The sequence below is a fragment of the Lissotriton vulgaris genome, chromosome 4_1, assembly GCF_964263255.1.
Source record: "Lissotriton vulgaris chromosome 4_1, aLisVul1.2, whole genome shotgun sequence".
Taxonomy (NCBI): domain Eukaryota; kingdom Metazoa; phylum Chordata; class Amphibia; order Caudata; family Salamandridae; genus Lissotriton; species Lissotriton vulgaris.
In genome coordinates this window covers 2142755019-2142781967 of record NC_141691.1, presented here as the reverse complement: position 1 = coordinate 2142781967, position 26949 = coordinate 2142755019, and the positions used below count along the sequence as shown (strand labels likewise).

At 47.9% G+C, this 26949-nt stretch overlaps 1 protein-coding gene across 1 annotated transcript in view; it reads right to left on the bottom strand.

The window, feature by feature from the left end:
- LOC147725259 (vomeronasal type-2 receptor 26-like) overlaps window positions 1-26483 on the bottom strand; it is a 238976-nt gene extending 212493 nt beyond the window's left edge. Inside the window, exons 1-2 of the mRNA XM_086918225.1 lie at window positions 26456-26483; window positions 25513-25567 (exon numbers count right to left, since the gene is read on the bottom strand). Coding sequence (XP_086774351.1) covers window positions 25513-25567; window positions 26456-26483 — 83 coding nt within the window. The remainder of the gene's footprint in view (window positions 1-25512; window positions 25568-26455) is intronic.
- Between the last annotated feature and the right edge of the window lie 466 nt (window positions 26484-26949).

Genomic DNA, 26949 nt, shown 5'->3' with positions numbered 1-26949 from the left:
TCAAGGACTGGTCCCCTCCAACTACCCAGACTCAAGTCAGAGCTTTCTTGGGCCTGAATGGGTACTACAGGGAGTTTGTTAAGAACTATGGGTCCATTGTGACTCCTCTTAATGATCTGACATCTGGGAAGATGCCCAAAAAGGTTCAGTGGACAGTAAACTGTCAAAAGGCATTTGATGACCTGAAGAAGGCCATGTGCTCTGCACCTATCCTGAAGAGTCCTGACCACTCAAGAGAGTTCATTGTCCAAACAGATGCTTCTGAGTTGGGAGTGGGAGCAGTGCTTTCACAGCTTAATGTAGATGGCCAGGACCAGCCCATTGCTTTTATTAGCAGAAGGCTGACCCCCAGAGAAAAACGTTGGTCAGCCATTGAGAGGGAGGCCTTTGCTGTGGTGTGGGCCCTGAAGAAGTTGAGACCATACTTGTTTGGCACTCACTTCAAGATTCAGACCGACCATAAGCCCCTCTTATGGCTTAATCAGATGAAGAGTGAAAACCCCAAACTACTCAGGTGGTCCATTTCCCTACAGGGGATGGACTTTACAGTGGAGCACTGCCCAGGGACTGACCATGGCAACGCAGATAGTCTTTCCAGGTACTTCCACTTAGAACATGAAGACACAACTGGTCAAGGTTAGTCTAATGTCCCTGCATTTGGGGGCGGGGTTGTGTAGGAGAGTAGAGTCTGCTATCCTATGGTCACCCCAAATTTTTGCTTTTTGCTTCACTGGTTTATTACTTAATGTGGCTGTGGGCCTGCTAATCAGACACACAGCCTGCTGTTCTCTCTCTAAAGTACAGCCAATCCACCCTAGGTTCATTACGAATTGGAACTGGTTCACCTTATTGGCCCCTGTAACAGTGTACCCTAGGTACCCAGGGCATAGGTGTTTCCAAGGCCTACCAGGGGCTGCAGCATGTATTGTGCCATCCCTGGCCTGGCCTCCATATTTGACACCATGATCACTCAGCTGGGGTAAGTTGGTGTAATCACCTCTTACTTAGATATAGTATCCCTATATCTAACCTTAAACTGGACACATATGTTTCTATCAGCCACTCCTATGGAAGGCCTCTTCAATCCTGTAGGCAGAGAGCTTGGAAATATGTAAGATGGTGCTCTAGCATGAGCTAAGCCTGTCTGCAGCTGTCGGGAACCACTCCCTTAACTGTTCCGGGATATTGCCATACCATATACTCTTAAGTGCATTATAATCCTCACGGTTATATGCTAACTTTGGTTTGGCTTTATCAAAACATGTCGAGTAAGGTGTCATACGATTTGGAATACTATCACCTCAACAGTTCTGTCGACGGGGATAGCATTCCACCCTTCTAGAGGGACACGACATGTGCGTAGCCCTAACCCCGGTTAAAGTTAACCAGAGCCTCAGCATCACAAAATGGATGCTGCCACCACAGACACAAGTCTGACCTCCTGCTGCTGGGAGTCCTTCCAGTGAGGATGGCTTGGACAAAGGGTTTCCTGCCTTAGGAGGTGCGATCACCACCCCAGACAGGATTTTGTGTATTGGGTAGGACAGGGCTGAATAGATTGAGACATGCCCGGGGCACACAAGGTGTCCCCGTGCATAAGCCCCTGGGACTTTCCAGACTTTCCAGACCCAGGCCTGGTGAGGAGCTGGACAAAGGAAAGGGGGTGTAACCGCCCCCTTCCTGGTCCCACCCAGAGGAGGGACCTAGCAGGTGATCCACCACTCAGATTGGGAATAAGAGTGGGAGCAGTGCCAGAGCACCTCAGATCATCCTGAATCAACTTGAAACTAAGAAGACGACTGGACTTCGACATTCTGCTGCACAGAAGACTGAAGAGCATCTCCCTTGTGGCCTAGGAGTGGCTACCCTGTGAATACAGGTACCAACCAGCAAATCAATGTCTGCTTTGCCGCCGCCTCCTGCTGGAGCCCGAGCCCAGAGCTTGACAAGACCCAGACTCCCAGACTTTTCGCAGCCCGATCCACAGTCCCTGCAAAGAAGGGACCCGTGGAGGCACCGAGAGACGTGGGACCGGACATCTTGGAAGACACCCGAAGAGCTGACTGCGCAGCATCAGAGGCACCCGCGACGTTGTGCTTTGGGAACTGAGAACCCCCACCACCGAGCAACCCTTGCACCGAAGATCAGCCCCCCAGCAAGTCCACGATCTGTGTGGGGCCCTTTTGCATTGAGCCACTCGACGCGCCATCCCGGCCACTAGCCATGTGGTCAGCGGCCATCTTGGCGATAAAACCGAAGAACTACACTGCGGGTCTGGTTGCCCCAGACTTGCCCTCGCTCCTGTAAAAAGGAGCACCTGCTCTGACCTTTGCTGGTCCAAATGATAAGCCTTTTTCAACTCCTGCGTGGCTTGCATTAGCCAAGGCCCGGTTTGCCCTGATCAAGTTGCCGACAACGACAACAGCGAGAAGCCTGTGTGGGACAGCTTGTGACCGACTCCTGGACGTCCTCGACCCCCGGTGTCAACGTGGCTGCAGAGAGAAGCTACACCTCAATGCCTGGTTGCACCTGACATCGCCTGGTTCCAATCTGGTTCCACGGTAGTCACTGGCTAGTGACTTTGAACATTGTCCCCTCTGCTTTCAGGTCTTCACATCCTTGGATCCACCGGAACTCTTCACATCGAGCCGCCTGCAGCATCTTCAGCTCCAAGCAACATCGACCAGCGTGACGAAACCCGACACTACTTCGACCCTATGCACCCGCTTCCTGTGGGTGAGGTAAATAAGCAACGCCGGTGTTCCTACACTGGTACGCACCTCTAGGGCCTGTGTCAAGTTTCAGCTTTCTAGGTCACTCGGAAGGTTCCGAACTAACTAACTTTCTAACTTTTACGCACCATAGACTTTGCATTGGTGAGTGCGTGCACTTTAAACACTGCACCCGAGTCCCACGGGCCTTTCCGGGCTTAGTCACTGCTAGTCCCGAACAGCTCCAGCGATTCCCAAGGCCCTAGGCCTGTTTTCCTATCGATTGGTATCTCTTATACCACTTTCTTAGTATATGGTTTAGGTGGCCCCTAGGGCTCATCCATATTGTGCAACTTTTGTGTATTTTAAACTGTGTTTTGTTTAACGCTTGTGCTTCTGTGCTCATAAAGAGTTCAGGGGATTTTTGTAGTTAATAAATATATATATATATATTTTCAATATATATCTGTGTGGTGTCCTTTCATCTGGTATTCAAGGGGGTTGTTTATGGTAATACAGCTGGCTTCACATGCCTTTCAGAGTTTAGCCTAAAACTGCTTTGTCCACGTTACCACTAGGATAACTGGTCTATAAGGTTGACTTACGACCGATCATCATAAAGGTTGTTTGGACTGATACAAGGTGGTTCCAGAATTGGAAACATCATATATCAGGCCAACTTCTCACACGCACCACAGGGAGCGGAGCCAGCATTGTGTGGGGAAAACCCAGCCTCATTCAAAACACAGGTGCACTCCTCCCCTCACATCATTATGCTATTCTCAGCACTCACCACTGGGCAGACCCATCCAGACATCCTGGAGCCTGGCATCCCAGCCAGCTCCAGCCAATCACACTCCAGCACCTTCACAGCACATACACAGCCATGTCTAAAAGGGGCACTTCCGCACAAGCGACACTCATGCCATGTACATCATTGCAAAGCATTTAATCATATGAGTTTGCACATACCAAAACTCGAGCATGCACACCCCACCCATCAGGAACTACCAGGGACACAGACATTCCCCATGCATTCCTATGGGAGGGCAGGCCCATCTCACACACGCACTCAGGGAGCGCACGCACTTTACACTGCGCCACAGTGTCAAAGTGCGCAAAGACCAGAAATCACTATAATTATTGATTAACACTAGGCAAAAAGTTCAGGGGTGAACCTGCCAGAAGGGCCAAGTCCAACACAACCCCCTTCCAGCCAAAACGCAGGGGAGACCAATCACCACTGTGATGGACTTCCCTGCTTGGGGCGATAGAACACGGACGCTGGCCCGCACTGCAGGGACACCCTCCGGTTCTACGCCACGTTGATCCATAAGACAAGCACATACTAAAAAAAACAGGCCCAACTGGGCTACCCTACTGGTACTCCTTAGTTGTTCACGGCTAGGACTAGTCCCTAGGCCACCCAGATACCACTGGTCCTTGCCAATCCACAGAGTGGCGGGTAGTAACCCCTGGCCTACAATAGCCATTCTCCACTCCCTTTCTCAGTGTAGTTCCAAACTACCACTAATCCTTCAACCTAGGGTCCGCACCCTCAGGCTGACCAGAGGTCACGAGCAAGAGTGCCCCACCCTACCTCTACTTCTGAAGCACCCTCCAGAACACAACTCTCCCACCTGGGATCCAAATTCACTGGATGCACAGGGGTCAGACTTCCTCTTACCCCTTCCAGAGTTCAGCACCCTCCCACTGTAGAACAGGGTCCCTCCACTTAAGGTGGGCCCCACCTGCTCTCAGGGTAGTACCACAACACTCAGCCAAGAACCCTAAAGATCCCTGCTAGGCCTGTACCACCCCTTCTGGGAAACACAGGGTCTCTTCACTTAAGATGAGCCCCACCTGTGTTCACAGGGGTACCTCTAGAAGACAAACCGGCCAGGACACTGGCTACAGTCGCCGTGCCGTCCAGGACAGGCAACCACCTGAACCCGGCGCCCCTTTGGTCAGATGCCTGGCGCATCAGGACTTCCTTGAGGGTGACACAACTAATGTGTTGTGTACAAGACTGCCTGACACTCAGGACAGAAGTGGCATCACCATGGTCACTCCCTGGCGACACAACCCTTCTGGCTGGCCCCTGACCCACTGGCTTTTCCACTGGGGAACCTATCCCCCTCGCACCGCTCCATCTGGACTTCTGCACCCTCCCAACTGGAGCGGTACTGCCAGACACCAGAACTACTGGAACCCTGGTTACAGAGGTTCCACGTTCTCCAGTCTCCCTGGAGGCGTGGTTTCGAATCCGACCGCTGCCACCAATGTTAGAAATGGGATCCCTGGCTGGCCAGGGCTTGCGCCAAAGTCAGTCAGAGACCACCACTCCCAAGTCAGGGCAAGGGAGTTACATGCCAAGATAACCCCTGCTCACCCTCTAGGTAATGTGGCGCGAGCAGCAAGGCTAAACTTGGAGGCGATGTGAGTTAAGTATTTGCGCACGCACCCCAGCAACAACAACCAAGGCCCACCACAAAGGAAACTCCACACAATGTTATACATAAAAATAGCCTTTGTATTACCAAAACACATTAGATAAAAACACACACTTTACAATGTGCCAACAGGCACGGGCAGAATTTACAGGGGATATGTACAAGACAGGGCCACCTGGACCACTGTCAGGAATCAGCACTTTTAGAACTTAGAATACCATACTTGTAGGCCTAGAACTTAGAACATAGACCCTAACGGACAGTACCTTCCGTCCTGGTTGCGGGATAATGCGAGTGATCTCCTTAGTAAACTTGAGCGGGCGGCCTGCTAGCTACAAGTGTTTCTCTGGGGCGACCAATGTGTGCGGCTCAGAAGAGGAGGGGGAGGCAGTATGCGGGCGACCAAGCGAAGCGGCGCGCTCAGGTGAGAGCGGCGCAGCTCGAGGCTTGGATGGGCTGCCGTGCACGAGCTGCCGAGGGGAGTGAGCGAGGCACACTTCAGCGAGGCCCCAGTGGCCCAGGGAGATCAGACAAGTCCCAGCAATTTGTCAGGGAAAACACAATAGAGTCCACTGGTCCTGGGACTCTGGTCAGGGGGCGAGCTCAGTATCAAGCCCTTGGAGATAGTTAAACACCAAATAATCATGTAGCACAAAATAGAACATAAAGCACACAACCAGTAACCACCGGTAATCGGTAAGTACCACCTACGCAATCCTAACCATCTTAGGAACAGGTCAATCAGGGAACCAGGACCTCACTAGCACCACCTGTACTAGCAAGAACAACCACCTAAGTATCACAATACAAGTAGGGGCATAGACCTGGGGATAAAACACATGATGCATAAACATACATTCAGCGGTGTAAGAACAAGGTACATGATGCATCTACAACACATTCAGAGGTGCAGCACAGGAGAACACATGATGCATAACCAACACATTAAGAGGTGTAAGGAACAAGGCACATGATGCATCTACAACACATTCAGAGGTGCAGCAAAGACCACTTCGCATAAATCCCATTAACACAGAACTTACATCAAAAGTCCAGGGTCCAGGTTACGCCACTGCGCCAAAACCTAAATGTAGCAGCTGCCCACAAAGTGCTGGGCAGCTGTATAGGATGATGAGGGGCATCGTGGGAGCCTCACAGGCTCTGAGGAATTAATATGCAAAGGGAGAGCCTCTCTGGCTCGAGACCAAAGGTACTGGGGCTGAGCCTCTCAGAGCTCGAGAAACCAATATGCCCCCTTAAGCCTCGTAGGCCTCCGAGCACTCAGGCGTTGACACTGGAGGGGAGGGGCGGGCACCGGCAGTGTGCCCCAACGCCCCTCCTCCCCTCAAATCCACTCACCAGCCTGGCGGTGCTCGGCGGCGGCTCCTTCTCCCGGGCGGCGGTAGCGCTTTGTGGGGCTCTCTCACCACATGAGAGCCCCGCCTTCACCATGCGCCCAGCCGCTCTTCACCCGGTCCCCCATCTCGGGACCCGGACTCGATCAGGAGTCCTCGGGGTTCCTTGGACACTAGCTTCTCTCTCGCGCCGCGATGGGGCGGGAGTTCCGGTTGGGGCCGCGCTGCGATTGGCCGGCTGCCCAACCGCTTCCGGGTCGTCACAGGCAGCGCGGCGGCCCGGCGGGGACTGTACAAACTCCTGGGCTGCGGCGGTGAGTTGAAGGCACACGAGGGGTGGGCTCCCTCTCTAATTTAAATATGCAGCGAGGTAGGCACTCGCTCGGACAGCGATCTGGGGGCCAATGCCGGGTGGGCTCCGGCTCTGAAAAAACAGCGCTCCCAGGCGCTAGGTCAGAATTACAGCGCTCCCAGCACTAGGACAGACAGAAAGCGCTCCCAGCGCTATAAGTGAAAATAGAGCTCTCCCAGCGCTACAAGCAGGATAACTCGCTTCCCCAGCGCTAGAGCCACAGAAAGCAACCAAGTCCTTCAGTAATCCAGCATCTCAGCAGTCCAGGGGCTGAGCAGGACTCAGGGAGGCAAGCCTTCCCCTGAGCCCAAGCAGCAGCATGCCCCTGGTCGATTCAAGTCAGCAACCAGAACAAGAACCTTTTTCAAGAGGTCACAGCCTCTTTTTATACAGGCAAATCCTTTGTCTTTGGGCAGGGTGGGGGCAGAACCAGTCGCAGCTGGTTTGTGAGCACTGTTGATGGGCTCAACCACCCTCTCTATTCACTGGCAGGGCTCGGGTCATTAGACGCACCACAGGGGGCGGAGCCAGCATTGTGTGGGGAAAACCCAGCCTCATTCAGGACACAGGTGCACTCCTCCCCTCACATCAGCATGCTAATTTTAGCACTCACCACTAGGCAGACCCATCCAGACATCCTGGAGCCTGGCATCCCAGCCAGCTCCAGCCAATCACACTCCAGCCCCTTCACAGCACATACACAGCCATGTCTAGAAGTGGCACTTCGGCACAAGACACACTCATGCCTCATACATCATTGCGAAGCATTTAATCACATGAGTTTGCACATACCAAACTCGAGCATGCATACCCCACGCATCAGGAACTACCAGGGACACAGACATTCCCCATGCATTCCTATGGGAGGGCAGGGCCATCTCACACACGCACTCAGGTAGCGCAGGCACTTTACACTGCGCCACAGTGTCAAAGTGCGCAAAGACCAGAAATCACTATAATTATTGATCAACACTAGGCAAAAAGTTCAGGGGTGAACCTGCCAGAAGGGCCAAGTCCAACAGTGGTGGTATTGGTGGTGGTGGTAGTGTTGGTGCTGTTGGTATTAAGGTGTTAGGATTGGTAGTGGTTATATTGGTGGTGGTGGTGGCATTGGTGATGGTGGTGGTATTGGTGGTAGTGGTGTTATTATTGGAGGTGGTGGTATTGGTGTGTATTGGTGATGGTGGTCTTAGTGGTGATATTGCTGCTCATATTGGTGGTGGTATGGTGGTGGTTGTATTAATGATGGTTGTGGGAATGGCAGTGGAATTAGTTTGTTTGATAGTGGTATGGGGATGGTGGTATTCGTGGTTGTGCTATTGGTATTAGTGGTGGTTGTGGTGGTGATGGTGGGTGTATTGCTGGTAGTAGTTTTGGTTGTATTGGAGGTGGTGGTATTTGGGGTGGTGGTGGTATGGGTGGTGGTGATATTGGTCATGGTAGTGGTGGTATTGGTGGTAATATTTGAGGTGGTGGTATTGGTGGTATTGGTGGTGCTTTTGGTGGTGGTGGTATTGGTGGTGGTGGTTTCAGAAGGGGCGTAATTGGGGAATTGGATGTAGTTGTATTGGTGGTGGTGGTAGTTGTTTTATTGGTGGTGGAATTGTATTGGTGATAGTGTTATTGGTAGTGGTGGTGGTGATATTGGTGGTGGTGGTATTGGTGGTGACGTTGGTGATGGTATTGGTGATGGTATTGGTGATGTATTGGTGGTGGTGATATTAGTGGTGGTGGTGGTATTGGTGGTGGGGTTGATATTGGTGGAGGTGGTATTGATGGTGGTGGCAGTGGTATTGATGGTGGTATTACTATTGGTAGTGGTGCTTTTGGTTGCAGTTAAGTTATTAGTAGTGGTGGTGATGTTTGTGGTGGTATTGGTGGCGTGTGTTTTGTGGTTGTTTTGGTGGAGGTACTATTTGTAGTGGTGGGAGTGGTATTGGTGGTGGTGGTATTGAAATTGGTAGTATTGGTGATAGTGGTGGTATTGGCGGTGGTACTGGTTTTGTGCTGGCATTGGTAGTGGTATTGGTTGTGGTGGTGGTTTTGATGGTGGTGGTATTGGTGGTACAGTGGTGTTGGTATAAGTGGTGGTTGTATTGGTGGTGGTGGTGGTATTTGTGGTAGTGGTGTTTGTGGTGGTGATATTGGTGGTGGTATTGGTGGTGATATGGGCAGTGGTGGTGTTGTTAGTGGTATTGGTGGTGATGATATTGGTGATGGTGGTCGTATTGGTAGTGGAATTGGTATTGGTATTCTTAGGGGTGGTATGGGTTTTGGTGGTATTGGTGTTATTGATATTGGTGGTGGTGTTATTGCTGGTGGTGGTACTGGTTGTATTGGAAGTGGGGGTATTGGGGGTGGTGGTGGTGGTGGTATAGGTGGTAGTGGTTGTGATTGTGGTTGTGGTGGTGGTGGTCGGGGTAATGGTGGTGGTATTGTTGGTGGTATTGGTGGTATTGGTGGTGTTATTGGTGGTGATGGTATTGTAATGGTACTGGTGGTGGTATTGTTGATGGTGGTATTTGTGATCGGGGTATTGGTGGTGGTGGTGGTGGTATTGGTGGTGATGGTATTGGTGGTGGTGGTATTGGGGTATTCAGTCAGTGTAGGTATTGGTGGTATCAGTGTTGGTATTGGTGGTTTTATTGGTGGTGGTGATATTGGTGGTGGAATTGGTATTTTTGGTGGTTTTAATGGTGGTGGTGGTATTGGTATTGCCGGTGGTGGTATTAGTGGTGGCGGTAGTAGTGGTATTGGTTGTGGTATTGGTGGGATTGGTGGTGGTGATATTGATGGCAGTGGCGGTGGTATTATTGGAGGTGGTGGTATTGGTGATGATATTGGTGGTGGAGGCATTGGTAGTGGTAGTTTTGGAAGTGGTGGTATTGTGGAATTGAAGGTAGTGGTATTGGTGGTGGTGGTGGTGGTGTTATTGTTGATGGTGGTGGTATTAGTGGTGGTTTTATTGGTGGTGGTGATATTGGTGGTGGTGGTATTGATGGTGGTGGTATTGATGGTGGTGATATTGGTGGTGGTCGTATTGGTGGTGGTGCTGATATTGGTGTATGTGTTATTGGTGGTAGTGTTATTAGTTGTTTATCGGAGGTGGTACTTGTGGTGGTGGTAGAGGTATTGTTGATGGTATTGCTCTTGAATTTATTGGTGATGGTGGTGGTCTTGGTAGTGGAATTGGTATTGCTGTTGGTGGTATAGGCATTGGCGGTATTGCAATGGTGTTATTGGTATTGGCGGTGGTGGTGGTGGTATTGGTGGCATTTGTGGTGGTGGTTTTGGTAGTGATGATATTTTTTGTTTTGGAGTGGTGGTATTGGGGGTGGTGGTCTTGGTGGTGGTAATGGTGGTATAGGTCATGTTGGTGTTGGGGGTACTGGTGGTGGTGTTAATGGTGGTGGTGACTTTGTGAGAAAGTGGTCTTTTCTTTACTTCCTCCCTTTGTGATCTTGGTGACCTGGTCGAAACCCGATCCACATGACTCTCTTCTGTGATCTAGAGGTGTAGTTGTGGGTAGGTAGGATATCCAAATGATGACACTGACCACACTGGTAAGTGATGGAAATCCTATTGTTCGCAAAGGTCTTTGCTTTTTGAATCTAGGGTCATTGTAGTTTTCTTTGTGTGATTTGGTAATTCAGTTTCATCTTTCACTTGTAGACCACCAGACTTATTTGTTGAAAAGAGTGTTGGATAGGGGATAAAGTCTATGTCTTGGTCTCTAAACATTCACTAGGACACTCCCTCACGTTAACCGTTTAAGAAGAGAAAGGCTAATTCCATGCGGTCTTCACAATTCAAAGTAACTCTCAAGAAGCACAGTTGAAGGTCATTCCTGCTTCTGCCTGTGCGTTGATAATTTATAGGTAAGATGCACTTTTGCTTTCTTATTTCTGTTTTTATTCATGAGAAATGTGTGTTCTAGCATCTAAAGAACTTGGCTCAAAATTTCTGTTTTCATAATGCCATAATTTGCTCAGAACTATCGTGCATTAAGGCGCAAAATGTAAATCTCATGTCTGTACAGCTACTCTTTGCATAACTTTGTAAGTGCATTTCAGACTGCAGCCAGTAGGCCATACTAGAATTCATATTTTGAGTTTGTCCTTAATATTCAGTAATATTGTCATTATTAGAGAAACTAATAATTACCTTTTTAATTTTGATGCACAGTATATTTTAACCATTTAGACATTGAAATTTTGACACCACTTTGCACAGAATAATTTTCTGTTGTGCTAAATATTATTGCATTTTCAAAATAGTAGTAACAGATATTATGAAAATCCTAATAGTGCAAAAATTATTTTAATACAATGACTTTTACCAATTTTTTCATGTAGACTTATTCCTTTCATTCTTCCTTTAAATGCATTTATTTATAACACTAAGCACAGAAGCTTTACTGAAACATAAAAAAATGTGTGTCACTTTTTAGCGGGCAGTAATTATTTACCATCAGACCCACAGATGTTCTTTATTAGGAAAGCAATAAGAATGAAAGTCTTTACTTTTAATTCTTTCTCTTCAATCCAAAATAATGAAGCTGTATTTCTAACTTTTAAAATCAGTAGTCTTTAATGCACATGCCTTAATACCATGTTGTACTAATTTAAAACCTAGCTGACCCAGGGTTTGTTCTGTAGCTTGTGGTCAGGCATAGCCATGTGTTGTTTACTCTGCTGTTCTATACAACCAATAGGCGTTAGCTTCCACACTCTTTCAGGAGAAACAAAAACTCTGGCTGTATTCTAATGTCCTCACAGAAACTCCAAAAAGTTTGATAAACCATTCATTACCTCCATCTGTTCTGAAAGGCAGCTTCCTTCTGACAGACAACTTTGAAAAGCTGCTGAAAGGTCTCTTTCAGGTGCCGGAAACCGAGCAAAGTTCAGTCTATTTAAAACCCAGGCATTCAAAGCCAGTCAAAATCTATTGTTGTGCAATGTGGTAAAAGAGGCGCTTTTATTTTAGCAGCAACTAATTACTCAAATAATGTGAATGCCTTTAAATATTTAATATAATGTATTTAACGAAAATGCTGTAACATTTTGCATTAATTCCTACTTGTGTAAAGCACATAAATATGTTTTTTTGTTCTCTTTCTGTGAGGCCTATTTTTCCCTATTAAATGTTAATTCTAATTTTATGTTTTACCACTAGGGCGATATAATAATCAAAGTTTCAGATATTAATACTTTGTTACTGCTTTAATTGTAATAGTAGCGTGCAGCAATTGATCATATGTTACATAATTTATCCTTTGAATTTTAAAGTATAATTCTTCCAAAAACATCTGCAGAAAACAATGACGACAACAAACCAAATTGAGCTCATTCCAGACATTTTGAATAAGGGGGCCATACACTCAGAACACATAACACTGCTTGCTAAGGCAAGCCATTCTTACACAAAAAACACAGTCACTTCTCACTCAAACAAGTACTTCACACAGATCACCACCGGTGTTAGTCCACAAACTACATAGACACTCAAACACATAATCAAGCCACTAATCACATTTAGGACAAAAGCAAGAAGTGTTCCACAGACTGTACTGAAACCAAACCATTTACAAATACCAATTGTAAATCACATTTACAAAAAGGGCTCTCAAAAATAGTACAGAGACTGACAGGCTCTAGCCCCAGACCTTTTCCAAAATACACTAAATTTCCAATGGAGCTGGCAGAACACTCAAAAGCACTCTGTATTACCACTTATGGATTTTTCTAAGTGCATAGATCAGCATCCTTTTTTATATATGTGTTCCACAGTGTACCGTACATTATGGAAGAAATACTGTATTTAACATACATATGTCTGTTGGGATTCCCCCCCGGGGGAGCCAGCTGATTTTGTTTTTAAATCCATTGTGGTACCACCAAGACAGCGACACATCCCACAAAATGCGCTACTAGCAGGCATGCTAAAAATATTATAATACTATCAGTTAAATAGTACTATCCCCAAATATAGTACCGACCCAACTATACCAACAATAGTGAAAAATCTCCTCATTACCTGCCCCTTTTTATTGCAATAAAAAGAACCAAACCAAACCAAAATGTTGGCCAAGAAAATCCAAAAAGTGTCGCATTAGCGACCTTACGAAACAAAAGTCTTCAGTTTCCACCTGCCAAGTTCTGAATCGACCTAATGGTCACTGTGAGATAAATGCCAAAGAGATCTCAGTCGGAGACTGGTCACCACCTGCAGGGTCAAATCGGGAAAATCAGAAAATCACTTTGGTCTGCAAAGACAATGGTATCATCATCGTCTGTTGACGGTCTTCTCGATGACCTTGGCAGGAAAAGGGAGGAGCGAGATGGGGAGGTAGTTCTTGAGGTCGGTGGGGTCAGCCGTTGGTTTCTTTAGGAGTGCGCTGAGCTTGGCGTGTTTCCAGATCTCCGGGAAGGTGGCGGTGTTGAAGGAGGCGTTCATGATGTCCCGGAGTTGGGGTGCGATGATGGAATCGGCCTTGTTGAAGACGTCGTGGGGACAGGGGTCGGTTGGAGATCCGGAGTGGATGGTGTTCATCGTGCGGGTGGTGTCTTCGGTGCTGACCGGTGTCCAGGCACAGAGGGTGGTGGTGGTGGGGGGTGATGGTTCGGTGGTTGGGTGCGTGGTCTGTGCGACGAAGCTGTTGTGTATGTCGGCGATCTTGCTGTGATCAAACTGCCAAGACATGCCTTCCCTGGACTGGAAACAAGCTTCCGAGGACCGGTTTCTGGCATTTCAGCCATTTTCAGCCCGGCTTGCTTGAATCCAGTGGCAAAGTGAGCAAGGGACTCTCGACTGAGCATACCTTGCTAACTTATGGCAAACAAAGTGCTACAAAAAGGAGAGGTGATGGACGGAGCATCTGAACCAATCAAACACTCAGACCCAGGCAACAGATCTAGGTTGAACCCATCACAATCTTTAGCCCACTCTGCCACCACAGTTTAGACATGGCCATATGCAAATCAGTGTGACCCTGTGCCTCATGGGAACAGTCCAGCCCGAACTGCCAAGACATGCCTTCCCTGGACCGGAAACAAGCTTCCGAGGACCGGTTTCAGGCATTTCAGCCATCTTTAGCCCGGCTTGCTTGAATCCAGTGGCAAAGTGAGCAAGGGACTCACGTCTGATCATACCCTGCCAACTTATGGCAAACAAAGCGGTACAAAAGGGGGTGGTGATGGACGGAGCATCTGAACCAATCAAACACTCACACCCAGTCAACAGATCTGGGTTGAATCCATCACCGTTCTTTAGCCCACTCTGCCACCCCAGTTCAGACATGGCTTGACAGTTTGGGCTGGATTGTTTCCATGAGGCACAGGGTCAGACTGATTTGCATATGGCCATGTCTGAACTGGGGTGGCTGAGTGAGCTAAAGAATGGTGATGGAATAAACCGAGATAAGTTGACTGGGGGTGAGTGTTTGATTTTCACAAACGCTCTGTCCATCATCCCTTTTTGTATCGCTTTGTTCGCCCTAAGTGGGCGGGGTATGGTCAGACGTGAGTCCCTTGCTCACTTTGCCACTGAATTCAAGATAGCCTGGCTGATGAGGATTATGAATACGAAACTGGTCCCAGGATGCTTGTTTCCAGCCCAGGGAAGACATGGCTTGGCAGTTCGGGCTGGACTGTTCCCATGAGGCACAGGGTCAGACTGATTTGCATATGGCCATGTCTGAACTGGGGTGGCTGAGTGAGCTAAAGAATGGTCATGGATTAAACCCAGATCAGTTGACTAGGGGTGAGTGTTTGATTTGCTCAAACGCTCCGTCCATGATCCCTTTTTGTAAAACTTTGTTTGCCTTATGTTGGCAGGGTATGCTCAGACGTGAATCCCTTGCTCACTTGGCCACTGGAATCAAGATAGCCTGGCTGATGAGATTATGATTCCGAAACTGGTCCCAGGATGCGTGTTTCCGGTCCAGGGAAGACATGGCTTAGCAGTTCGGGCTGGACTGTTCCCATGAGGCACAGGGTCAGACTGATTTGCATATGCCCATGTCTGAACTAGGGTGGCTGAGTGAGCTAAAGAATGGTGATGGATTTAACCCAGATCAATTGACTGGGGTGAGTGTTTGATTTGCTTAAACGCTCCGTCCATCATCCCTTTTTGTATTGCTTTGTTCGCCGTAAGTTGGCAGGGTATGGTCAGACGTGAGTCCCTTGCTCACTTGGCCACTGGATTCAAGTTAGCCTGGCTGATGAGGATTATGAATCTGAAACCGGTCCCAGGATGCTGGTTTCCTGTCCAGGGAAGACATTGCTTGGCAGTTCGGGCTGGACTGTTCCCATGAGGCACATGGTCATACTTATTTGCATATGGCCATGTCTGAACTGGGATGGCTGAGTGAGCTAAAGAATAGTGATGGATTAAACCCAGATCAGTTGACAGGGGGTGAGTGTTTGATTTGCTCAAACCCTCTATCCATCATCCCTTTTTGTTTAACTAAAATTGCTGCCATAACCAAAATGGATTCAGCTCATGCTAACAGCGATTTCTGCTAGTTTCCACAGTAGTGGTGGTGTTGAGGAAAATTAAATTTTGGTCATGTTGTGTTCCCTAGCGCGTACCCCACCGACTCCATGTACCAGCTTAAAGTGCATGTAACTTCCCTCCTGTGCCAGCTATGAAGACGCAAATACATTTGCGTCCACCGTTAACATGTCCTCTTTCAGATCCACCCTGAATGGATTATGTAGTCCGTTCCTAAGTATGCTATGCCACCGTCTTTTTGTAGTACACTTTTCATATTTTTCCTGCTCTAGCAAGAGTAGGCCCTGAATTCCTGCCATCTGAACCTCTTTTGTGGCTCCTGACTCTGCCCAGGCTACCTCTGTACCCGTGAACTCTGACTTACTTTCAGCGCGGCCCCTCGCGCTCAGCTCAAGCCTGCTTTCTGCCAAGACTGACTATAACCTTCGAGTTATCTATTCCGCTCCTCGAGAATACATTCCTGCCTACTAGATCCTGTAAACATCCTCTCCAGCTGCAGAGCCAAAAGGCCGACCTGTCTTAATGCAAGTAATTCATAGCCTCTGTTGCCATGCTTCCATGGAAGGCCCCGTGCCCCCACACTTCACATGTAGACACTCAGGCGCTTATACACGCATCCACAGTTAGCATAGAATAGCTTCTGCCCTAGAGACCTTTCCGCCCAGATAGTACAGTTCCTAAACATCAGATATCAGATATGATAGAAGTACAAGTTGATCTGACACGCCAGACTTCTGTCTCTTTCCGTCAGTGTAAATGTCAAATCCCCTGCACCCCGTCAATCACACGTCATGCAGCTGCGCGCGCATCCAAGCTTCCGATTTCTGCTGACACTGCAACAATTCTGTTAGCACCACCCCTTGGTGCCACCCACTTGCGTCACCTATCAGTGACGTTTCTAGCACACACCTCTGGTTCACGCCTAGTTTACGCCTCTTGATGATGTATTAGTACCACGTGTATACTGTTATCTTGTCTTCTCTCAGCTGTTACGCCTCTTACATTGATTCTTATGGTATAAATCAAGTATATAAGCTATGTATTGTCAATAAACGAGAGCGCTCTATCCCTTCTGACACCCCTGTGGTGGTCGGAACATGATATCCTGATTCCTTTATGAGGAATAAAACCCTTAGAAACTCTAACACCACGGACTCTGTCTTTTTTCATTCTGATTGAGTTATTATTGATTAAGTACTTACCTGCATAGAAATTAAGAGAGTAAATTAATTATTTACGTCAGTGTTGGTAGTGGTATTAGTGGTGGTATCCAAGGTCGTAATATTGGTGGTGGTGGAGGTATTGGCGGTGGGATTGCTGGTGATTGTATTAGTATTGGTCATGGTGGTATCGGTGGCGGTGGTTGTATTGGTGATGGTGTTGGTGGTGATATTGGTGGTTGGTGGTATTGGTGGTGGTGATTTTGGTTTTGGTGGCATTGATGGATTTGGTGGTATTGGTATTGGTGTGGTGGTCTTCGAGGAGGTGTTGATATAAGGGCTGGTGGTGGAAATAGTGGTGGTGGTAGTATTGATGCTGGTGGTATTGGTGCTGGTGGTATTGTAGTGGTGGTATTGGTAGAGGTGGTGGTATTTGTGCTTGTTGAATTGGTGGTGGTGGTTTTGGAAGTGGTGGTATTGGGGAATTGAAGGTAGTAGTATTGGTAGTAGTGGTAATGGTGGTGGTGTTATTGGTGGTGGTGTTGGTGTTATTGGTGGTGGTATTATTGGTGGTGGTATTCATGGTGGTGTTATTGGTGGAGGCGGTATTTTGGTGGTGGTGGTATTGGTTGTAAGTATGGGCTGAAAATCCGTTCCGTTCACGGAATTTGCGGATTTTTGGCAAATTCACAGTCCGCGATTCACACGAATTTTCCCAAAAATCCACAATTTACAAGCTGGCGGATTTTTTTGCTTAGTCGCGCTTGAAAAATACAATATCGCGGGCGGTGTTGACTTACCGTGATTCTGAGTTCGCCGAGTTGTTTTTCCTCCCGGTTTGTGTGTGCTGCGCCATTTTGGATCTTGGAGTTTTTTGACTGCGAGTACGTCATCGTGCCCCGCCATCTTGCACAGCGAGAGTTTGACAACGCGAGTACATCATAAAGGCCTGCGATCACGCATCGCTGGAGTAAACAATTGCGAACACGTAGATTCGGTGCACAGCTGACTTCCGGCTGGATATTTGAACAGCTCGCTTTCCTGAACTTGCAAAAATTGCAATTCTGCACAAGAAATCCACCGCAGGCAGCATAAACCTTCTGAAAATTATGATTTTGCTCAGAATAACTCCTCAGATTGACATTTGGCTGCACTTTTTTGTGCAAGGCGTCCATTTTAGGGGGGGGTGGGAGAAAGGAGGTGCCCCAGAGTCTCTAACTTCCTGTTCCTGCCCAGCAGGCTCCTCCCAGTGCTTTTTCCATGTCCTGGTCACTTTTCATTTGGATCTGGAGCTGGAAGTATTACTTTTTGTGGCTGCTGCTGGATATTTGTATTTGAGGACTTTTTGGACTTTGGATCACTTTTGGATTTGAGGTTTTACAAGTGAGTTGGTGTTGTTTGTTTAGGGCATTGAAGTTGCTACAACTACAATTTTAAAACTTTTTCACAACTTTAAAAAACATATATTGTGGGTAGCCACAGTATCCAGTAGGCCCAGGGTTAGTCATGAGTGCATGATACAACTGTTTTTGTGAGTTTTGTTGAACTTAAATCTCATTTATGTCATGGAATTTTAGCTCACTGTTATATGTGGAATTTTTTTATTTTATTTTGGGGTGCCTGTAAAGCCTCACTAGCCAGTAGGCCCAGGGGTACTGAGTGGTGTATGGACCAAGTCTTTCTGTGTGTTTTGTGACTTTTTGGGTGTTGTTGGGGCCTGGCCATGTGGGTGGGGGCCATTTTGAGGCCTGGTCCAGGCAGGGCTTGGCCATGTGGCTGGGGGTCAATGGGCCATTTTGAAGCCAGGCAGTGTGCTCAGGCCTGCACCCAGTTTGCCTTGCTTTCATTCATTAAGCTCAGGGGTACTCAGTGGTGCATGGACCAAGTCTTCCTGTGGGGTGTCTTGAATTTAAACATCATTGAGGGCACGGAAGGCATAGGATTGTGGTGATTCTTGTGAGTTTTTTTACTTTCTGGGGTGTTGTTGGGGCCTGGCCATGTGGGTGGGAGCCATTTTGAGGCCTGGTCCAGGCAGAACCTGGCCATGTGGCTGGGTGTCAAGGGGCTATTTTGAAGCCAGGCAGTGATATTTGATATTTGATATTTGTGGGGTATTTCTAGAGCGCGACGTTCGCTCCGGAGGGAGCATCTTGGCGCTGAGGATCCTAAATGAACCAGTCCAAGAGGATTAGATGGAAGCTTTGGAGTAATCGTCCGGGAGATTAAAGATCCATATCTTTAGAAGCTTTCTAAAGGGTTTTTCCTGGGTTTGTTGTCTGAGGGTTTTGGGCAGTTTGTTCCAAGCTTTAGTTGCAAGGAAACTGAGGGTCTTCTCACCCTTCGTTTTCAGATTGTATTTAGGGAGAAGGATGAGGTTGTCATTGGTTGAACGAAGGTGACGGCTGGGCACGTAGTGGGGAAAGCGCTTGGTGAGGTATTTAGGGCCAGTTTTGATGTAGGCACGAAAGGCTATAATCAGGATTTTGAAGAGAATCCTTTTGTGAAGGGGGAGCCAGTGAAGTGAACGAAGCGCTGCAGAGATAGAGGATCTGTGGGGTAGGCCCAGGACAAGATGGGCAGCTGTGTGTAGTACGCTCTGCAGTTTTAGGATGGTGCTCTTTTTGACTCCTGCGAGCAAACCGTTGCAGTAGTCCAGTCGCGAGATTATGAGTGCTACTGTCACCATTTTTCTGGCATCGATGGGGAAAAAGTCGAAGAACTTTCTCAGGGATCTGATCGTTCCGAAGCATGCTGATCAAAGGAGAGTTCGGAGTCAAAGATTACACCGAGATTCCTGGCCGACGACACTGTCTGGGGGGGGGGGGGCAACAGAATTATCCGGCCACCAAAGTGCTGGACAGAAGGAGATATTTGTGCCGATCGGGAGGATCTCCGTTTTACTCGAATTGCATTTCAAGTGGTTATTGTCCATCCATCGAAATACTTCGGTCAGGCAGTGTTTCAGGTTAAGTTCAGCTTTGGTAGACAGTTCGTCCAGTGGCACAATGAGTTGTGTGTCATCGGCATACGAAGTGACAGGTATGCCGAATGATTCTATCAGATTAAGGAGAGGAATGAGGTAAATGTTAAAAAGGAGAGGGCTCAGGATAGATCCTTGCGGGACACCTGAGGAGACAAGTTTGTCTTTGGAGTGGAATGGGCCCAGAGTGACGGTTTGAGAACGGTCGGACAGAAAATACGTAATCCAGGATAGGGCGGAGTCAGAGATGCCAATGTCCCTGAGTCTACTGATGAGGATGGTGTGGGAGATGGTATCAAACGCCGCCGTTAGGTCGAGAAGGATTAGGATGGAGTTTTTTCTCTGATCTTGTAGGGTTTTTATGGTGTCAGACAGTTCAATGAGAGCGGTTTCTGTCGAGTGCTTGGGGCGGAATCCGGATTGTTGGGGATGAAGAAGGTTGTTATCATCCAGGTAGCGTTTCAGCTCGTTATGGACTAGATGTTCCGTAATTTTTCCCAAGGCCGGGAGTAGCGAAATTGGGCTGAGGTTGGTAAGATCCGTCGGGGGTTTGTTTGCCTTCTTCATAAGAGGTTTGACGATTCCTTTTTTCCAACGGCTGGGTACTGAGCCTGAGCTAAGCAAGGAGTTGATTAGGTTGTTGATGGTCGGGTTAACCTCGTCGATTAATTGGTGAAGTATCTTGGGGGGACAAGGATCAGACGGGGCGCCAGATTTGCAGGCCAGGATGGCTTTTTTCGACTGCTCAAGAGTGACAGAGGAGAAGCAACTAAGCGTGCAGCCTTGGGGGACCAGTGGGGGGGGGGCACTGGGGGAGTGGCGGGGGGGAAAGTTAATTTGGATCGAGGCAATTTTTTCCTCGAAATAGTCAGAAATTTGATCGCAAAATTTCTGAGAAGGGGGGATTTCAGGCAAGAGTGCCTTTGGCTGCGTGAATGATTTAACTATCGCGAACAGCACCTTTTGTTTTTGGCCTGCGTTTTTTATGGCGTTGACGTCGTAGTTTTTTTTAGCCAGTTTGATTTCCGAAAGGTAGTTTTTCCTTGTCGCGATATAGGAAGTACGATTAGTGGCCTCGTATGTCTTTCGCCATTTTCTTTCTGCCTTTTTACATAGCAGATGCGCATTTGCAAGTTCTGGTGTGAACCAGGGGGCATTGGTTTTGGTTTTGCCACGGGAGGTGCGGGGCGTGAGGGCGGGATTCTGGATTTGATTTCTTGAGTGATCCAGTTGTGAAAAAGATCGGCATCTGTATCGACATTGCCGGAGAGGATGGGAGCTTGAGTTTGCATAGAAGGATTAAGAGTGATGTTATCCTGAACCTTTTTCCAATTGATGTGATTGTCGGGGTGAGAAGCAGCTTTGTCACGGATGGGTAGGTTTTCGCTCAGGATGTGGAATGGGATCAGGGAGTGATCAGACCAGATCTGAGGCGAGGGGGATAGTGTGATCAAGGAGGGAGAATTTGTGCAGACTCCATCGAGGGTATGACTTAGAGAGTGGGTGGGTGAGGTGACGAGTTGCTTAAAATTGAACATATCGAGGGTTTGTACGAAATTGATGGTTTGACTATCTGTTTTCGATTCTAGATGGAGGTTAAAATCACCAAGGAGGGTGAAGAATGGGTATCTGAGTGAGAGTTGTCCTAAGGAATCGTACAGTGAGTCGAGGAACTCAGTTGCGTTGCCGGGTGGGCGTTAAATAAGTCCGCCTGAGAACGAAGTGCGTTCGTTCAATTTAATAGAGAAGCCTAGTCCTTCAGTCTTTTTTAGAGGCTCTGGTCTAAAGGTGTGGCAAGGGAAGGTGTCTTTAAGGATGATTGCAACACCTCCGCCTCGGCCCTTGGCTCTATCTTCCCTGAAGAGTGAATAGCCCAGGGGAAGAGCAACAGCAATATCAGGGTTACTATCTGCTGTTAGCCATGTCTCAGTTATCATGAGGCAGTCGAGGTCGGACTCCAAGATAAGGTCGTGTATATCTTGGTTGTGCTTGCACATGGAACGTGCGTTGATCAGACTGCCTTTGAAGGAGGGCAGAGGGGCCTGAAGTATATTGGCCGATGGGACAGCTGAGTGGAGCCCAGTGGACCAGTGGCAGTGTTTGCAACTGACTGGGCCTGAAAGTGCGGCTGGGTCGAGTATACATGGACACTGTTTGGTGACCTGTAGTTGAAGGAGGTCGCTCGGTTGGTAGGAGATGTGGGAGGAAAAATGGGCCAAGTTTCCTGCGCCTGTCGCGGTCTTGTCGCGGACGGGCGCAGACGGGCTTGCCTTAGGCGCGCCTTTGGCGCGCAAACGGCGCTCCCGCTGCGCTCGTCCGGCCTGCACCCAGTTTGCCTTGCTTTCATCCAATATGTCCAGGAGTACTCAGTGGTGCATGGACCTAGTCTTTCTGTGGGGTGTCTTGAATTTAAACACAATTGAGGGCATGGATGTCATTGGATTGTGGTAATTTTTATGTGTTTGTTTTACTTTTTGGGGTGTTGTTGGGGCCTGGCCATGTGGGTGGGGGACATTTTGAGGCCTGGTCCAGGCAGGGCCTGGCCATGTGGGTGGAGGTCAAGGGGCCATTTTGTAGCCAGGCAGTGTGATTTGTGCCATAGGCCTGCACCCAGTCTGCCCTGCATTCATCCATTATGCCCAGGGGTACTCATTCAGTGTGGTGCATGGACCAAGGCTTTCTGTGGGGATCTCTTGAATTTAAACATCGTGTAGGGTATGGATGGCATTGCATTGTGGTGATTTGTGTGTCTTTTTCGACTTTTTGGGGTGTTGTTGGGGCCTGGCCATGTGGGTGGGGGACATTTTGAGGCCTGGTCCAGGCAGGGCCTGGCCATGTGGCTGGGGTCAAGGGCCCATTTTGAAGCCAGGCAGTGTTCTCAGGCCTGCAACCAGTTTGTCTTGCTTTCATCCATTATGCCCAGGAGTAGTGAGTGGTGCATGAAACAACTCTCTCTGTGTGGTTTCTCTTCTAATAATGTAAACATCAAATTTTTGATTAGAATTGCAATTTTTATTTTGGGTCTTTGGGTGTGTTGGAATAATAATAAATGCCTAGTTGCAAATACTAATTGAAGCACAACATATGCAACATTTATTTAACTGATGTTTCTCTGGTTTCCTTTGCTTTTAGGTGCACAAGATAACCACATCAGTCATCGTTCATCATTCATCAGTGCCAGGAAGAAGTGTGGCCACAGACAACTCTGCAACTCGTGCAACTGCGGCCTGCTGTTCGGACATCTGAAGAAAATGGGCCCAAAGAAAGGTGGCTGTAACTCCTCTACCAAGAAAGTTGCCAGTGCCACTGCCAGTAAGAAGGAGCAGAAGAAGCAAGTGGCGCCACTTACCAATGAGACTGGTGTGCCCACAGACACTTTTTTCGGGGAAAAAAATACTACGCCTGCAGCAGCGGGGTCCGCTGGAGACCAAGCTGTGAGCAGCACCTCCACTTCATTGGGCATAGTGCCACCACGCCAAGTTAGGTCCAAGACCATGAGTGCTGCAGAGGCAGACACTTTAATTGCTCAATAACCATCAATGTTGTTGGCTCATTGCAAGAGAGTAGCATCCAATCAACGCAGGGTGTAACTCATCTGACGAGTGTTCAACAAACACAGCCGCAACGACAACCACAGGTGCAACTAGTACAAGCGCAAGTGCATGCGCAAGGAGAGGCTCAAGTAGTAGGCACAAGTAGAGGTGCAAGTAGAGGCGCAAGTAGAGGCGCATGGAGAGGCGCATAGAGAGGCATAAGGAGAGGTGCATGGAGAAGCGCAACTAGAGGCGCAAGGAGCAGCACAACTGCCCACAATGCTTGTTCCTCCAGAAGTAGGGGCACATCAGGAAATCGAGATTCAAGCGGAGGTATCATCCGAGGAAGCCACTCCTCCTGATGGTGATCCATTGTCTTTGCGATCCCCAGCAAGAAAAAGGTCAAGGAGTGCTACTACAAGATCTTCTTCAAGCCTCCCCCTTCTGATGATCTTGATGTTGATTGGAACCCACCAATGCAGTCTGAGAGTGAGGCACGCCATGAGTCGACAAATGTAGCTAAGCCTAAAAGGAAGGTTCCCGTAAGGCTTTCACTTATGGATGATGACGACGAACAAGAAGTTATGTATTCTGCTGCTGATGAGCAGTCTGACGGCGACGACCCAGTCATCACAGTCATCACTCCAGCCCCAGGGGGCATGCAGGAGACAGACTTTTTGACCCTATCCCGAATTGCTGCTGAGCGGGATGTTGGCGGCGTGGAACTGGTACCACCACCAACGCAGTTAACTACTACACCAACAAGACCTACGGCTTCCATATTTTCTCATCAGAAGGGCCGGCAGGGGCCTCCATCCAGCTGGACCTCCATTACCTCAAGTAGTGGTGCTGTAAGTGCACAACAGAGTCAGCCACCCCCATCCTCCACTTCATCTGGCATTGAAAGTAGCACCTCCACCACCAGCAGACATCTCCAGTCCCCAGTTTAGGACTTCTTTAGTGTTAGCAAAAAGGTAGAAAACATGGTTGTTTGTTCAAATTGTAAAACTGTAGTTAGTCGGGGTAAGCTTGGTACCAACTATGGTACCGGAGGCCAGAGAGGTCATCTCCAAAAACACCACACTATCATTTGGGAGACGCACCTAAGGAATATCCGGAAAGCCAAAAGTACAACAAATCCAATTGAATCCATTCATATTGCATCTGATGATGATGACGAGGGGCTGATCGTGCAGGGGGAAAATGAAGAAGCTACAGACATTTTTTCTGGTACACCCAGTACCCCTGGCAGCAGCACTGCAGTGGTACCGCCCACAACCTCTACCCCAGCAACATGTATGAGGCACACTAAGAGTCTGGGAGAGACACCAATGCAAAAAAGTACATCAATGCGCCTAAGTGGGTTGAAGAAGTCTGCATCATCATCATCATCATCATGTATGAAAACGGTCCAGACCACCATTTAAAGCATGTTTTGGTCAGATACACCATTTGAACGCAACCACCCTACGGCACGTCTTTATAATGCAATGCTGGCTAAAATGTTAGCGCTGGATCTTCTCTCTTTTTCTTTCATGGAAGGGGTGGGTTTTCTATAATTTGTGGCGACAGTCTGCCCTGAATGGAAGGTTCCTAGCCGGTCCTATTTTGCCAGAGTTTGAGTTCCAGCACTGCATCAAGATGTGCTGGAGGTGATTGGGGCAGCTTTGCAGAAGAGTGCTGTTCACACTATCCACCTGACAACATAAATGTGGACCAGTTGCCAAGCCCTTGATTAAATGTGCATCACTGCACACTGAGTCTCTTTTGCAGGGGTTATAGTCAAGTTATATGCAGGTGTTGACCCAGACACAGTTTTTCAAGCTACTCCGAAACATCCAACAGTAGCCATGTTTTCCTTGGAAAAAACTCATACTGCACTAAACCTTTTGGAGGAGTTTCAGAATAAGGTCTTTAAATGGCAGCTTCCAAGAAAGTGCAAAAATGAAGCCAGTGTCTGGGTTCAGGGACCTGTCTTGTGTGTGGGCTATCTACCAGCAGTGTGTGGGTGTAGCCGTTCAGAAAGAAAAGAATTTTTCTTTCTTGTTATCCCCTCACTCACCGGAGTTTCCTCACGGTGACATGCTTCATCATCGGGGTCATCCCAGTTCTCTACGAAAAGGGGCGTGCTGCGTCTCTCGAGCTACGAAGGAGCACTGTGAAGTGAAGGACTATGTGTGGTGAGAGTAAGTGGAGTGGATGTGTGTGTGAGTGTTAAAAATACCGTGCTAGTGGGCCTCAATGTTTTATTCTGCTCCTAGACCAGTATGTTAAAAGTGGGGTTTGTACTGTGGACCAACCTGTGATGTGGGTTGGTTCAGTATCTGGTCAACATGTTTCACGCTACCCCTAGCGTTTCGTCAGGACCATACAGGGACCAGCCCTGTATAATACCACTCCTAAAAAACCTAGACTTAGGATTCAAAGATTTAATTAGTGCGAAAAAATATTTACAGTAATTGGCGTTGTTCCAACTTGGTACACGCGTTGTTTTTGTTCAGTGGTGAACCTGTAAAAGATATGAACAGAACAATGTTAAAAATTACTTTGCCCCTTTCTCAGCCGAGATCGGGGTCTTCTAGTCCCTCAGGACGTGCAATTGTCCATGCACGTTCGTTCATGCACGTGGTTTATATGGTGTGAGTTTTTCCATACAAGGACGTGCATGCTTTTGAGTCTGTTGTCTGTCGGCGATTGACACTGGAAGTGAAACTACCGTGAGAAATCGTGTCAGACATACAGAAAGTGACTTTACAGAAAACAGTGAATACACAAATCAGACACACAAAAGGAGAAAAAGTCTTGCCAATAATTACATTTGTTGGTGCAAAATGGCACATCATGGTCTCATGGGGGGCGGTATCGCCTCGGTGGAAACAATGCTAAAAAGTTATTAAAGGTGTAAAAACAGAGTTAGTATTCTAAAGTTTCTACTCTTCAGAGTACGTGTCTCATGTGCCCAAAAGAGTTCTTAGGTCTGGGTGGATAGAACTTACTTCCTGATCAGCAATGCCGCATGGTTTTACCTAGCTGCTTCCCCTTGGACCGCATCTTAAGGAATGGTCCGTGGGTCTGGGTTTTATAGGTCTTGACTTCCGGTTAGAAGAGACTAGACTGTTGTAGCGGCCATCTTTGGAGGATGTAAATTGACCTAGTTTGGGTCTTTTTACTATTCCTATTCTGCCGTAGGCCTAGTGTCTAGATTACATTGTTTACATAGGGATTTTTGCAGTTACGTGTGGGACTTCTCAAGGAGTTCTAGATGGTTTAGAAATGTCATCTATTCAAGACACCCCATGGTATGTCATCGTTCAATCCTCTGGTATCCGTCTGGAGTTTAGGTAGAGGAAATGCAGGGAGATACCGAGGTAATCAACCACAAATGTGGCCCACTTACCAGTCACCGTTCGGTCCTCCACCACCATTCTTCTATGGACCACAACAGTTCCCGCCGATGTACCCCCAACAACCATTCCAGAATTGGAATAGTAACCAAAGCAACCAACCTCGCCCTTTTTTAGGAAGAGGCCAAACGACTCAGAGAGCGAAGAACAAAACCGGCCAGCAGGTACAATGGGCAGAGCCCGTGGAAGTTTCGAAACGCCACACACGGAGCAAGGGGCCACCAGAACCGTCAACGAGCAACCCCCAGATCTAGTAGTAAACCTATCAACTCTAGCGTTGACAGAAATCCAGAAACAAGTACTAAACAAAGGACTAGGTTTCATACCAACACCTACTACGGACAAGTTCAGATTGTGTGCAGAGCTAAAAGAGTTTCTGAGAAAACTAAAATTACAGGTCTTCTTCAAAGACAACGAACAAACACAAACCTCAAAGTCGGACACTGGCCTGAAGAGGAAATCAACTTTTGTTCCACCACCTCAAAAC